The sequence below is a fragment of the Eremothecium sinecaudum genome, chromosome VIII (genome assembly GCF_001548555.1).
Source record: "Eremothecium sinecaudum strain ATCC 58844 chromosome VIII, complete sequence".
In the NCBI taxonomy this organism is placed as follows: Eukaryota; Fungi; Ascomycota; class Saccharomycetes; order Saccharomycetales; family Saccharomycetaceae; genus Eremothecium; species Eremothecium sinecaudum.
Window position 1 is genome coordinate 661,695 of NC_030899.1, and position 14,989 is coordinate 676,683.

General features: G+C 40.4%; 8 protein-coding genes across 8 annotated transcripts; 4 read left to right on the forward strand and 4 right to left on the reverse strand.

The window, feature by feature from the left end:
- Positions 1-320: 320 nt before the first annotated feature.
- Positions 321-3,338, reverse strand: PSD2 (phosphatidylserine decarboxylase 2; the record flags this gene model as incomplete). Its single annotated transcript, XM_018134319.1, has 1 exon — positions 321-3,338. The coding sequence occupies one exon, from the start codon at positions 3,336-3,338 to the stop codon at positions 321-323; it is 3,018 nt and encodes a 1,005-aa protein (XP_017989808.1).
- A 534-nt stretch (positions 3,339-3,872) lies between these two features.
- LSO2 (Lso2p) lies at positions 3,873-4,154 on the forward strand (the record flags this gene model as incomplete). The annotated part of the gene is made up of 1 exon (XM_018134320.1): positions 3,873-4,154. The coding sequence occupies one exon, from the start codon at positions 3,873-3,875 to the stop codon at positions 4,152-4,154; it is 282 nt and encodes a 93-aa protein (XP_017989809.1).
- Positions 4,155-4,365: 211 nt separating this feature from the next.
- Positions 4,366-5,187, reverse strand: PET130 (Pet130p; the record flags this gene model as incomplete). Its single annotated transcript, XM_018134321.1, has 1 exon — positions 4,366-5,187. One exon carries the CDS (start codon positions 5,185-5,187, stop codon positions 4,366-4,368), a length of 822 nt encoding a protein of 273 aa, XP_017989810.1.
- A 192-nt stretch (positions 5,188-5,379) lies between these two features.
- AW171_hschr84874 (Hsp20/alpha crystallin family protein) lies at positions 5,380-5,994 on the reverse strand (the record flags this gene model as incomplete). The annotated part of the gene is made up of 1 exon (XM_018134322.1): positions 5,380-5,994. The coding sequence occupies one exon, from the start codon at positions 5,992-5,994 to the stop codon at positions 5,380-5,382; it is 615 nt and encodes a 204-aa protein (XP_017989811.1).
- A 402-nt stretch (positions 5,995-6,396) lies between these two features.
- AW171_hschr84875 (M1 family metallopeptidase) lies at positions 6,397-9,860 on the forward strand (the record flags this gene model as incomplete). Its single annotated transcript, XM_018134323.1, has 2 exons — positions 6,397-6,677; positions 7,253-9,860. 2 exons carry the CDS (start codon positions 6,397-6,399, stop codon positions 9,858-9,860), a joined length of 2,889 nt encoding a protein of 962 aa, XP_017989812.1.
- A 261-nt stretch (positions 9,861-10,121) lies between these two features.
- DDE1 (Dde1p) lies at positions 10,122-11,780 on the reverse strand (the record flags this gene model as incomplete). The annotated part of the gene is made up of 1 exon (XM_018134324.1): positions 10,122-11,780. One exon carries the CDS (start codon positions 11,778-11,780, stop codon positions 10,122-10,124), a length of 1,659 nt encoding a protein of 552 aa, XP_017989813.1.
- A 370-nt stretch (positions 11,781-12,150) lies between these two features.
- RNH202 (Rnh202p) lies at positions 12,151-13,173 on the forward strand (the record flags this gene model as incomplete). Its single annotated transcript, XM_018134325.1, has 1 exon — positions 12,151-13,173. One exon carries the CDS (start codon positions 12,151-12,153, stop codon positions 13,171-13,173), a length of 1,023 nt encoding a protein of 340 aa, XP_017989814.1.
- A 176-nt stretch (positions 13,174-13,349) lies between these two features.
- RRP45 (exosome non-catalytic core subunit RRP45) lies at positions 13,350-14,270 on the forward strand (the record flags this gene model as incomplete). The annotated part of the gene is made up of 1 exon (XM_018134326.1): positions 13,350-14,270. One exon carries the CDS (start codon positions 13,350-13,352, stop codon positions 14,268-14,270), a length of 921 nt encoding a protein of 306 aa, XP_017989815.1.
- Positions 14,271-14,989: the final 719 nt, after the last annotated feature.

Sequence of the window (14,989 nt, forward strand, 5' to 3'; positions counted from 1 at the left end):
ATATTTTAGATCGAGCGAATTGATTTGGCTTCGGTCTTTCATCACTGTACTAAAATGTTAGTGTTCCACAATTTAACTTGTCTATTATCATAAGTTATTTAAGAAAAAACTCTTATCATACTTAAATTGTTTTAATAAAAGGTCCATCATAGATTATTTGTCAACTCTCAATTATCTGCCAACTTGTAAGTTGTAATTCATCTCATCATGAAGTTCATGTTAATATTTAAGTTCAAATGTTTTTTACCCGGACATGTCTAATGAACCGGACAATGACTTAAAATGCTATAATACTATATACTTTATAGTTTTCAATATCTTTAGATGTATTGTTCCGAGAGTATACTGAAAAACTCCTCTATTTCTGGATCTTCGTCGTTTAGGTTTTTCAACGTTCTGTATTCCCAAGACGCATTGTTCATATTTTCCGAATCATCTTCCGCGACTGTAATGCTACGCTTAATTCGTTCAATTTCGTGAGAATCATTTACTACTACCTTTGTTCTTCTATATTCTCTAACATCTGGGGTATGTCCAATACTCATGCCAACTTTAACCAACGTTTCAATGCTTTCTTCAGAATTTTTTAGCAAATCTGTATCCATTACCACGTTTTTAGCTTCCAGCACCAAAATAACAGTAGAACCACCAAACTTGAAATATCCCAGTTCCTGGCCTCGAGTTATTGTATCCCCTTGTTTGCAAGTCAGAATAATCGAACCAACCATCATTGCACCCACGGGTATGTATAAGATGGTGCCAAATTCTTCGCTTTCAATAGGAATGACAACGCGCACGTTTTCACCAAATACATCTAATTCCGTCCGGACAGCCATCGGATTAACTGTATAGTACTCACCACTAATATATTTAGGCTTGCCAACAACACCATTGCAAGGCGAGTGAAATCTGTGATAGTCCTGGGGTGCTAGCCTGAATATTCCTACGCTACTTGTCCTTTCACTAAATATATCAGAATAATATCCATTTGTGAGCTTGGACAAGGTGAACGTTTTCCCTTTGATCCAGAACTCGGTGGCTCTGCTAACTGAGGGGAACACTGAACACCGTGAATCAGCGGGTGAGAGTAAAACTTTTGGGTTCTCGGATTCAGGAGGCCTACTTCCCGGCTTCAATTTCCTATAGAAGAATTCGTTGAAGGTCTTAAATTCCCTATCTAAACATTGAGACATATCAAGAGAATGGAATTTAATAAATGACTCAATATCTTTTACAGAACTTGGACGGTCAAACTTCTTTCCCTGCTTTATGGTAACTGTGCGTAATAAAGATTTGAATTTCCTGGACTGCTTTCCTCTTGCGTTATAGATTATCCTAATACCCAATCGAACATACACGTTGATCTTTTCTTCAATAACGATTCCGGTATCCCTATCTTGAACCAAGATGTTTGCATTATTAGAACCCAAAGCATACTTCCCATAGGTTAGTTTAATCAATACCTTGGAGAACCACCGTTTTGATGCAAAATCACATGAAACATAGGAAGCTTTTAACAGTTTTCTATCCCTTGAGCTACAAATGGCGAAATGAGTCACTAAATCAGTCTCTACATGCAGCTTCGAGTTGCGGAGATGTTTATCGCTCTGAACTTGCTTTGAACATAGTGGGCACTTTTTGGCACGCTTAAAACCACTTATGTTCTTCCAGTTTTGCAAAGCCTCCACTACTTCTTCTTTTGAGACTTTGTCTTGTGACCATGGCGACTTCCCAGCTTGATAAAATACCGTGTTGACCTCTTCATCCGAAAAATGCCCAAAACCATCTAACAATAGGGTAAGTTGAACTACATCAAATTGTTCCAAATTCGTCGACGAGTTTACTACATGCTGCCAGAACCTTTTCTTCATAAGCTGATATGGGACGTACCTTACCTTCAGGTTTAATTTTGGACTATGTATGCGTGCAAGTTCTTCATCCTTTAAGACTAAGGGAATAGCTAGTTCCTGAACAAATTCCCCATTGTCGGCCCTTCTGAATTCAGTTACTTGCTTAACGAGAACACTAGCGTCTGCTACTCTCTCATGATATGAAAAAGAATCTTTATCAAATACCCTAAAATCCAGAGTAAAAGACAATTCACTAGGATATATTTCAAATGCTGCTCGCTCATTATATTCGGGATTTAGGGAATGTTTCTTCCACGATGTTTTAAAGACGCGTCTACCAAATGATAAAATGACGAAAGGATCCATGTCAAAAGTAGTAGAGAACTTGTTCCGAAGAGGCGGAAGATCGGTGATATTCTTTATATCAACAATGGCAATACCTAGAGCGTGGGTCTTTTTAGTAATCTCAAAAACGTTTGCTCCGCGCTTCGTCCTGCGTAAGTTCCTAAGGCGGCGCCGCAAGCGTGTAATATCCGTATCTTCATCACTGGATTGTGTATTAGCGTGCAGCTGGTTTGACCGCTGTGAAGAGTCCGTTAACGAGTTACTAGAAACTTGTGGTACACTTGCAAACGTACCAGATGAACCATTACGTTGCTCTGTGAATATGCTGCCACAAGTTTCATGCTGAACATTGCGATATCTACTGTAATCAGATGGCACATCTGTTAAGTATTCTGATTCCTGCTCCTCACCGTCCGCTTCCTCATCTTCAGGTTCTTCTACTTTACCAGAAAGCACTGAGTGCCTTGTTATGTCCTCGTAATTCGTGAAATCAGCGGTAAGCGAATCTGAGGATAAAGATGAGAATTCCGCAAGATCGTTTTCGTTCTCTTCGCCCTCAAAACTTTCCAATAACAGCTCCATATCTTGCTTCATCCTAGTCCTCCTTGTAATCATAGAATCCGTCAGATAGTCACACCAGCTTCTATAAACATTTTGGAGGTTCATGCCATCCTTACAGCAGCTAAGAGTAATAGCTACTTGTATATCAGCAGCCTGATAACCTTTACGCTTACGGTTGCACACCGGGTACCACCGCGGCGGAAGATGAAACTCATTATGTGTCACACCATTACCTTTGAACATTTCAAGCAAAGATAATCTAACCTCACCAAGATATAAGTACCTCTCACGTTCCAATTGCACTCCAATATCCTCCTGTTTCCTGAGCATATCATCATATAAGACTATCCTCAAATGCTCAGAAGTAGGTTTGGAAGGCAATATCAAAGTTAACGTCTGTTCCCAGCGAGGATTAGAAGTATTCCTAAGCTTTTTGCTTCTATTAAATATACCATTTGTGGTCACTAGACAAAGCGGATTACACCTTGAATTCTCCACAGTGTCTATTTTGGCTTGTATAATATCAACTTTTACTGATAATTGGCCTCTTCTAGCTGCCCTTCCTTTCCTAATCAGCCCCATAACGTACTTTTAATACTATAACTTCACTACAAAGTAGGTTGAAAGTCCAAAAGTACTTAGGCAGAATCCCCTTGTCTTATACAAGTCGTTCTTATACAGCTATTTCATACGTTTTTACTAAGATCGAGAACAGTAAATTATATCGTAGACTAAAATATACGTTCCGAAAAACCCGACTCACCTACCATTTCGTTAATAGTTGTAAGAATAAGGTACGGGCAGAGACAGATCATCCAATTATAGACAAACGGCCACCAGACAGCTGATGTTGAAGTTATCACATGAGCGATAAATATATATATCTTTAAGGTATTTAACCAGTTAACGATTGATCTTTTTACCAGCAATTGGTTAATTGCGATAGCGCCGCACCTTGTTATTTCTTTTTTCTTATAGTTAAGTAGATGGCATCACATATAAAAATGCTTTCTACTGTGGTATTCAACTGAATAAAAGCTGATATAACGGCGTCGTGAAGGTCAGAGACCAACCAGGACACTTTAATTGAAAGGTTAAAAACAATAAAGCTGTGTAATGGGAAAAAGGTTTAGCGAATCAGCAGCAAAGAAGCTAGCAGGACAAGCGCGGAAGAAGGAGCAAGCAGCAGCGAAAGATAGAGCAGAAAGGGAGCGAATGGAGTCGGAGGAGGCTCAGAAGTGGGAGGAAGGTGCCAAGACACCTAACCAGAAAAAGCTTTTAGAGATGCAGAAGCGCGAAGAAAAGTTGCGTGCAAAACAGGAGCGAGAATCGCTGCTGGCAGCTGAAGAGGAGGCGCTTGGTAAGGGTGGGAAAGGTAAGAAGGGCGGCAAGAAGTAGTTTGATGGTTTTAGTGATGCATTTAATTTAGAAAATTTTTGTGTATTTGAGAGAATGTGCTTGGTGCGTCGGAGGACCCCTAATACGTGTTGCGCGCAGGAGACGAACAGCGTAGTCCTAGACATTCTGAGTCGAGTTTATAGACTTCATATATATCAAAAATCCGGTGGAACCTATCAGAGCCCTAATATGGGTAATAGGGCATCAAGGTTCATGCTGTCTGAATCTCTACGTACTTATATGGCAAGCGGTCCTTATGTAGTATCCAGTTGATAGCGTTTATATTGACTTTCTGGTTTATGGCCCTAGGCCAAGGAATTCTACCGTTTTTGGAGCACAGCAGGGAGTCCCAATCCAGGTTTGTCACATGAGTTAAGCTCTTCTGGATATGCTCAGCGCACTCGTCCGAACCTCCCTTTCCTGGGAGTAGCCTTATGTTGAAGTGATATAAGCCATCTTTAGCACAGCCAGGCACAGGACGCTTGGATGAGGGGTCATGAGAAGGCAAAACAGGGTAGTCAGCTTGGGGCAACCCGCACCAAACGTTTAGAAACTGTTTGCGAAAGAATTTAGATGTGGATATGCGAAGGTAGGCCCAATCCCTTGGGTTTTTAGATGCTGGTTGTTGCAATATCTTTTCTAATTGTTTTAGCTTAGCCACCACACTGGGCGAAGCCATCATTTGTATTCGTTCATCAACACTTTTTGTTGGATCTATATTAGCATTGAATATCGGCAGATCCGCGAATGTGACTTGCAATGCGGGCCTGCTCTTCCTTGCGAGAGCAAGAAAGTGTTCCGGAGGGTAATAGTTAAGGTCAAAAAAGGGACAGCTATATAAACATGATTCAGTTGAACGCAAGTTTGATGAGTACTGATATGTTCTAATAGGAGACAAGACTCCCCGTAGCTGGATAAGTGCGTCTTTGGTAGGGACCCCTTTGATGACAGGAGTGTTAAATCCAACAGGACGTTTGGACTCTGCTATCTTCTCAAACCCCGGAAGCCTCCGCAGTATTAACTTTCCTGACATCGAAGATACTTTTGCGTTAAAATTTCTGCGCTAAAACTCCTGGCGCATCATGTTTGCGATGAGAAACACATGTCGCTTTTTTCAATTTTAACCACTTAAATTTACTTTCTAACATATACAATATAATAAAAGCTAAACAATACATATATAGAACTTATTACAATAGGCCTCTTCCTCGAAGTGTAATGGTCATTACTCAGAGTTCTCAACCTTGATCTTGAACACCTTTTCACCTTCGTCCTTACCCGGGGCAAGTTTGGGTATTACAAGTTTCAAAACTCCATTAGTGTACTTCGCCGTGATCGACTCAAAATCCACGCCTGGGTGTTCCGAAAACACAATAGCGCGCTGGAAGTGTCCAGTGTCACGCTCCTTCATTCTCCAACCGTACTGACCATCGATCGTCTCCCTTTCAGGAATATCCCCGGAGATAACCAGCTCGTTTTTCTCACTATGGAACTCGAGCGCAATGTCATCTGCACTGTTGACGCCCGGGATACTGGCATGAACCTCATATGAATCTTCAAGTTCCAACATATCAACTAGAGGCACAATCCCAGAACCGCCAAGCTGCTGCTGCAGCCACCTGCGACCATGCCCAGACCTTAACAAAGAGTTTGACATTGGCCTTGTGACATCGGTCAACATTCTGTTGAACGAATTAACTTCGTTGTTAATCGCATCAAAAAAATCCAATAATAAAGAATTATCAGCGACATTTGGAGACCCTTCACTACCCATACCTGGTACAGGGGTTGTCTCCGCACTGCGTTGCCTTTGTTGTAATCTATTGTAGAGGTTATACATAGTGGTTATAGCTCTTATTCAGGTGGAAATCCGGACAGATACATATATCACACATAAACATAAATAGAAGGTTGCTTTATACCTCAGTTGTAATCCTCCCCCTTAACACGCCGATCGCTCCCTTATCCTTATCTTCCTCCCCTGCGAACCCGCTTACTCCTATACCCTTAAAAACAACCTTCACTTTTATCGCAACTAAGTCGCAGACCCAGATTCCTTGCTCTTTCTTCAGTTAACCTTTCGTTGCCCTCGCACCCACATTGGACCGGCCGTCAGAGGGAAACGCGCAGAGCGATCGAAGTCGCAGGACTCGCTGACACCTTTTTAACTGCGACACAAAGCGAAAATGGAACAGACGGAAATAGAAACGCGCGGGTAACAAATTGGAAACGATGATCGAAGATGCAAATCTACAAAGTGCTTCCGACGTGGGTACCGATGTGGTTTCAACATCAAGTTAGCACACGCGAAATGCTAGGACTGTTAAGGAGATCAGCGTTTGGATTACGAAACCCAGTGGTCCGTTCATACACCTGGCAGGCTTCTAGGGCCGTTCCTCTACTTTTTCCAACATCTACGACGCTGGTGCGCACGCCTTTTCCGCAACACACAGCAGAGCGCACTCTAATAACCACCACACGTCCTCCATGTAACAAGTGCGAGGCTCTGCGCAAGAAAGCAAGGTATGTATATCTACTATTCTACACCCAGTTCTAAAATCACGTGATAATTCCAAAAGCGGCTTTATAATTAATTACCCCTGTCTTCGACGTCAACCTCGGGCACCAGGAATTAGTCCCCGTATAGGCTTATTTGATCTACATTTGAACGGCTGTTTTTGTGACGTTTTGCGTCACCAGCTGTAATTAAATATGCTGATCATGTTAATCGCCACCCAAAATGGGCTACTCCTTAAGTATGACTGGCGAAATACCAGCCATCTACACTAAACTACAATGCAAATGTTAGAAACGTTTACACCAACGAAATTGTCATACGTTGAGTTTACGGTTAAACCTTTTGAAGGGGACAAAAAGTAGAGCGCGATAGGAAACCTTATCTGGTTATCACGCTTTCGAGTGGATTTTTTCTTTCAAAAAGAAACCGTACTCCAATTAAAAACACGAACGTTCTATATAATACGGTTGAGAAAATACAGCGAGTTACTCATTAATTTGCTATTATTGCTAGCTTTTTATGGATTACTGATTACAAAGACACAAGATATAATTCCAGGAACTAACAATTATTTTGCTAGAGACAACATGTACAACAAATTCAATGTTGATGATGGTGGTGCCTCAGACCGTGAGGCACTTCCAGTTAATGTCACACCTTTGCGCTATGGTTTGCAAGTTGAGCCAGATTTCGAGAAGTTTACCTTTAATGGTGTTGTTGAGATTGACTTGAAGGTGAATGACAAGACTGTGGACACAATTGAGTTGAATACAGCTGACATTGATATTAAGGAGGCTCGTATTGGCAAGGCTGTTGCTTTGTCCACCGAGTATAACGAGGAATACCAACGGACCAAATTTACTTTCCCTGAGGGCACTCTAAGCGATGACAATGCAACCTTGAATATTACTTTTGTTGGAATTTTGAACAACAATATGGCCGGTTTCTACCGCGCCAAGTACACTGACAAGGTTACTGGAGAGACTAAGTATATGGCAACCACCCAAATGGAGCCAACTGATGCTCGTCGTGCGTTCCCTTGTTTTGATGAGCCTAGCTTGAAGGCCGAGTTTGATGTTACGTTGATTTCTGAACCTAAATACACCCATCTATCCAATATGGATGTTAAGAAGGAAGAAATTTGCGAAGGCAAGAAATATACGGTTTTCAATACTACCCCACGCATGTCTACATACTTGGTTGCATTTATTGTTGCAGAGTTGCGTTATGTAGAGAACAATGACTTCAGAATTCCAATTCGTGTATATGCTACTCCAGGAAATGAGCACGAGGGTCACTTCGCCGCAGCATTGAGTGCTAAGACATTAGAATTTTTTGAAAAATCCTTTGGTATCAAGTATCCTTTACCTAAATTGGATAATGTCGCTGTTCATGAGTTCAGTGCTGGTGCCATGGAAAATTGGGGGTTGGTCACATATCGTGTTGTAGACCTACTTTTGGACCGTGAGAAAGCAACTTTGGGACGTATTCAAAGAGTCGCGGAAGTTGTTCAACACGAGCTAGCTCACCAATGGTTCGGTAACTTGGTTACTATGGACTGGTGGGAAGGTTTGTGGTTAAACGAAGGGTTTGCTACTTGGATGTCTTGGTACTCTTGTAACGAATTCGAGCCAGAATGGAAGGTGTGGGAGCAATATGTTCCAGACACTTTACAAAGTGCATTGAGTTTAGACGCTTTGAGATCATCTCATCCTATTGAAGTTCCTGTCAAGAGAGCTGACGAGATTAACCAAATTTTCGATGCGATCTCGTACTCGAAAGGTTCTTCGTTGTTGAGGATGACCTCAAAGTGGTTGGGAGAAGATGTCTTCGTCAAGGGTGTCTCCAATTACTTGAACGAATTTAAATACGGAAATGCTAAGACAACTGACCTATGGCAAGCTTTGTCTAAAGAATCCGGAAAGGATGTTAAACAAGTTATGGATATTTGGACTAAGAAGGTTGGGTTTCCAGTGATTACCGTTGAGGAGGAGGGTGGAAAACTCACCTTTAAGCAAAATCGTTTCTTATCTACAGGTGACGTTAAACCCGAAGAAGATGAGACAATCTACCCAGTGTTCTTGTCCTTGAAGACAAACAAGGGTGTCGATAACAGTTTGGTACTAGACAAAAGAAGTATGACAATCGACTTGGAAGACGCTGAATTCTTTAAGGTCAATGCGGAGCAGGCTGGTATTTATGTTACCTCTTACAGTGACGAGAGATGGACTAAATTGGCCTCTCAGGCACCCCATCTCTCTGTCGAAGACAGAACTGGCTTAGTGGCTGATGTGAAGACTTTAGCTTCGTCAGGTTATACTTCAACTACCAATTTGCTAAACTTAGTATCTTCGTGGAAGAACGATAACTCTTTCGTTGTTTGGAATCAAATCATTAACAGCTTACAATTCTTCAAATCAGCCTGGTTATTTGAGAAAGAAGAAGTCAACGTTGCTATAAATGCTTTTATAAGAGACTTGGTTGCGCGTAAGGCTCATGAATTAGGTCACGAATTTTCTTCTGAGGATACTTTCGCCGAACAGCGTTTGAAGGTTGAGATGTTCGGTGCTGCTTGTTCTGCTGAAGACCCAGAAACAATAGCTGCTGCTTTAGAGATGTTTGAGAAATATACTGCTGGGGATCAACATGCTATTCCAGTTTTGATTAAACCTGCTGTTTTTAATGCCGCCGCTTCAAAAGGTGGGGAAGAAAACTACAACAAGCTATTTAACATCTACAGGAATCCTCACTCTAACGACGAGAAGCTAGCTGCTCTACGAAGCTTAGGTAGGTTTGAAGACCCAGAACTAATTAAGAGAACTTTGTGCTACTTATTGGATGGTACTGTCTTGAACCAAGATATTTACATTCCCATTCAGGGTTTGCGTGCACATAAGCCTGGTATTCTTGCACTATGGGATTGGTTGCAAGCAAACTGGGATGATATATCTGAGAGATTACCACCTTCGTTATCAATGTTAGGTTCAGTTGTGGTCCTTTCCACATCTGGTTTTACCTCTGCGGAACATATAGAACAAATCAAGTCGTTCTTCTCTACTCGTTCGACCAAAGGTTTTGACCAAAGTTTAGCCCAAGCTTTGGATTCTATCACTACTAAATCTCATTGGGTGGATAGGGACCGTAATAATGTTGAGGAGTATTTGAGAAACATCAAGTATTTGCAGTAAGATGCAGAATAGCTGTAACTGAAAGCTTTCTAATCAATGCATTTTTTACGTAAGTATATGAAAACTGATCTTTATTTAAACTACTTAGACAAGAATGCGTTTTTAATACTATGCATTCTAATGATATACTTAACTAGTATTTTAAATTTTTTCCAATGTACTTAATTGGCGTCCTACGTAACGCAAACCGAATTGATAACTTCACCACTAAAATAATAAATTGTCGGTATTTGCAAGCATGATAATATTAATGATACCAAACTATTTATACTCGTAAAAACATCCATCCTTTCCCCAAAGGCCATACTCTCCCACCATAACCATCCATCCTTTCCCACTTTCGAATTTCTCTGCTAACTTTGCAGTTTTATTTAACCTATCTTGATCAAGAGGTTTTCCTATAGTAAAGCCACGGATTAGCAGCATTCCTTGCCTATTAGCAGGTTTCAACTCTGGGTTAACATCAGTATAAACTAACTTACCTTCCATAGATGAGGATAAAGATCCATAACAGGTAAACTTCTTATCCACAGCGGTTGGAAATACTCTATAATCATAAAAGTTAGTCTGCGCAAAAGGTCCCATTATAGTATAAGGTGAATAGAGCTCCATGATGACCCTTGCCCCAAATAGGGCTCTCAATTGATTCATTTGATGACTTGTTAACCTTGAAACAGCATTACTCTGCAATTTTGGCATTTCCAGGGGAAATAACGACACACTAGCTACGTCTCTGACCTCGTTCATTAGGAACACACATCTTAATTTTGTAAAGCTATCGCTTATTCTCGCCGCTGTGCTAAAAACACCTTCACTGAGTAGAGAAAGAGCCCACGAAAGTGCCAATCGATTTGAATTGCGAAGGTAAGCAGTCAACATAGTATTAATACCTGAAGCGTTTGCAGCTACAAATAATAACGATGTTTTTGGATCTATCTTGGTCAAATCATCCGTACATATGAAGTTAACGGACCCACCATGCAATAGAACGGCAAATATCTTAGTCCATACCTGTAATGAAAGACAGAACTCCAACATTTCCGTCACAATAGTCAAAGTATCAGTTTCTCTTAATTGAAACTGAACAGGAAAAGATTTGATAAAACTGGCAACGCTACTAACTAAACATGTATGAGTAAAGCTCGTAGTTTCAAAATATGAGTTCGTAAACCTAAGCAATTCCTTTCCATCATCTGTATCATCTACTGGGGAGTAATGAAACTCTGGATCCAAGCCACTTGTTTCCTGAAACAAAGAAGCAATAGAAACCATTCGTCCGGATAAGCCAATACGCGAAGATGGAAGTTCTTCACAGACAATAACAACCTTGTACCACTTTTCGCTGCTGTCCAAAAGAGCAACTAGTTCCCAACTTTGAATGACTAAGACATCCAAATCCATCTTTTTTCTGGGAATACAGGGCAAAAACTGAGGTATGCAACCGTCTACCGAGGCCATAAATGCCGCAGTTGCAGCTACGAATCCGGTAGAAGTGGCAACGGAGGCAACAATACCTATACTTTTCACCTGAGTTCTAATAAAAAACTTATGCAACTGCTTTGCCATGTAGTTAACCTTTTCCAGTGGCCATTTTTCACCATCAATAAAGCCTATTTGGTTTTTACCATGTCCTTTAGTTAATGTTCTTGACCATATATCTATGAAGTTTCCTCTTCTAAACTTATAACCAATCGCAATATTTAGCCCTGTTGTCAAAGGAAGCCCGATGGGAACACTTAGATTCCTGTACACTGCTGTTTCTTTCTCTTTTCTAACAGGTGCGATATTACTTTGCTGCAGTAGAACCGCCGGATTCAGATCCCTTGTCACATCTATAATGATATTTTGTATAAACCAGGTAATGAACCAAGCAATAGCTACCGATAATACCGTCCATTGAAGCAACCATAGCAGTTCCATAATGGGATATACAAGACCAGCTCTTCTCCTGGTGGTTTGCTAACGTTAGGTTACTGACTGAAAAACAGGTGATTTTAAATCAATGATCCTTGAGTTAATCTTAAACGTATTTTAAAAGAGAGAAATACAAGAGGTAGATTAGGATAATCTAAATCTATTCTAGCAGTTGGCTGATCATGAGATTATATATGACGGCAACTTTAGTTAGTAATTACTAGTGTATAGAATATAATTTGGGTCAGGTGACCACTAAATACTAGCGGATGGTATCTTCGCGCAGTTGAATAGCCAAAAGACAGTGGCCATAAACAACGTAAAAAGCGTTATAACCTTGCCACATACTGATCAAATAACTGTAATCACTTAGAACATGCCAACTTATGTTGGATTAAAGCCTAGCAGTGAATTGGTAATTCTTCCGAAATGTATTGGAAATTCACCCATCGATATATTCGAGATGCCGCATCCCTCGAATAATACCTTGAAACAACCAATAAAGCTGTTTATACACGATAATGTTGTTTATCAACTACAAACCAAGCGTTTTAGTCACGGATCTCCGTATAACCAGACGGAAGACGACATTACTGACAAGTACCATTATACTGCGGATGGACAGACGTACAAGTCAATTGTCGTGGTAAACAAAGAGAACCCAGATGAGGGCATAATTGTTGAATCCGGTGACTTTGACTACCATACGAAGTACGATTTAACTTATAGTCTTTGCAGGTTCTACTATAGAGCTGATGTTGTTAGCAGTGAAGCAGAGTACTGCAAAGAGAATATATCACTAAACATCAAGCCAGACTCAAAATATCTTACTTTGAGGGACTTCCAAGACTTGCTTGTTGATTCTGATGGCTCTCATTGGAGTCGTGTCCCAGTTGATGTACTTAAAGTTGCATTGGAAAAGATATGTTACACAATTGAAGAGGCTGGCGAAATATATTTCAAGATTGTACCGGAAAAGATGTGTCAATGGGTTGCTACACGGATTCCACGCATACTAGATGTTTTTCCAACTTCGCTTCCTATCCCCAAGGATATACCTGAAGAATATTTGCGTGATATACAGATATGCTGGGCAGTTAACCTCATGATATCTCTTCTTCCTAGAGGATTGTACTGGAATTTGCGCAAATACACTGGCCCCGAAGTTAATGTGAAACTGGCATTTGAAAGAATGGAAACTTACAACAGAGAAGTCGTTGAGAAGAACAAGGAAAACCAGATTTTGATAAAGGCAGCAATGTCAGTCGGTTTGAATCATGGTTCACAAAGGAAACAAGACAGGCAATCAAACTCCTCAACAAAGCCAAAGCTGTCAAATAATAAAAAGAAGGTTGCCGTTGGTAATGGCCTTATTGACGGCTTCTTCAAGAAACGATAGCGCATAATTCAACTTAAAGACTCAGAGAGTAAGGTGTACTAGTATCAAGTGAGATTTCGTAGTTCACGATTGTTGAAAAATTTCGGACATCTCATCTCACTTAGTATATGTAATATTAGAATTCATCCATTATAGTACTGACAAATCCCCATTGTGAATATCCCGTCCCTCATATAATGGCAAAAGGTATAGATGAACCACTATTGAACTCAAAGTTTGTGCTTGACGTTCTGAAACAGAACCTTCGATTAGATGGACGTGCATTTGACCAATTCCGTGATGTAGACATAAAATTAGGAGAAGAGTATGGAGACGTAACTGTATCCCTTGGGCGCACTAAAGTTCATTGTAAGGTAAGTGCAGAGATAACACAGCCTTATGAGGACCGCCCTTTTGAGGGTATATTTCTGATCTCAACAGAAACAACTCCTATGGCAGGCCCACAGTTCGAAAATGGGTCGAATACAGGCGAAGAAGAAGTTTTAATTTCAAGAATGATTGAAAAGGCGGTCAGGAGATCTAATGCTCTTGATTTAGAAGCTCTCTGTATTGTTGCAGGCAGTAAGTGTTGGTCTCTTCGTGCTGACGTCCACTTTTTAGATTGTGATGGTGGATTTATCGATGCAAGCTGTATTGCCGTAATGACTGCTCTGCTTCATTTTAAGAAACCTGATGTTTCAGTAACTGCTGATGGAATTGTTATACACCCAGTATCTGAAAGGGAACCAGTAGCACTAGGTATTCTTCACATTCCTATTTGTGTTACTTTCTCTTTCTTTAACCCGGATGACACGGAAGAGAATATCAAAGGCATATCTAATAATGAAATAGCGATCATCGATGCTACTCTTCAAGAAGAATTATTTCGTGATGGCGTTCTAACGGTGACGCTCAATAAGAATAGAGAGGTTGTACAAGTTTCAAAGGCTGGTGGTCTGCCAATGGACGCTTTAACGCTAATGGACTGCTGTCATAAAGCATTTAACATAACCCAGAATATTACAGACCAGATAATACAGCTGTTAAAGGAAGACGCACAAAAAAGAGATAAATTTTCTGATTTGTTAAGCTCTAAAAATCCGAGAGATTCGTCCTGATTACATTTTTAACAAGCAACTTTCATCTCAGATAAAGTACTGATAATTATCTACTAGATTGCAATTCAGATTGCCAAGGTCTAGAGCCCACTTCAGTTTCTTAGAAACAAGTAACATTCCTGTCATGATTTTTTAAGCTAATACTCCGTGAAGGTCATAGCGTATTGCGGTATATTTCCCGAAGCAACAGGGTGTAATTAAAATACAGCTGCAGAGTCGCGCAATGATATTTAAAAAAGGCGATAAGCTACAAGAAATAGCATCATATAGGACTGGACTTTCACCGAAGGAGAGCAGCATTTATGTAACGGTTATGTCCTTTTCTATCTTATTCCCCGTGACTAGTAGCCTAATATCGATAATAAATTCTATGAGCTGATTCCTTATGGCGCAGCTGCCCATACAAAGTTAGTATTAAATTAGGCACATTTTCAAAGTGGAGTTACAATCTTGGAAAGCCTAACGCTTGGTGAATGTTACTGTATCTGTTAACAATGGCGCTCTGTACTTTATCATCTCCATTGTTTACAAATCTCGCTAGTATATTTTAACTTAATATGCATAATGAAATGTACCCTAGCTCAGTATGTATTTGTCTGCATGATATGTTCAGGATAAATTGACAGGATAAGTCATATACATAGATCTAATGTGACTCTAATGCGATCCAACTCGTATTCGTGAAAACGCCGGCTTTTAGGTGTCATACTGTCCATGCA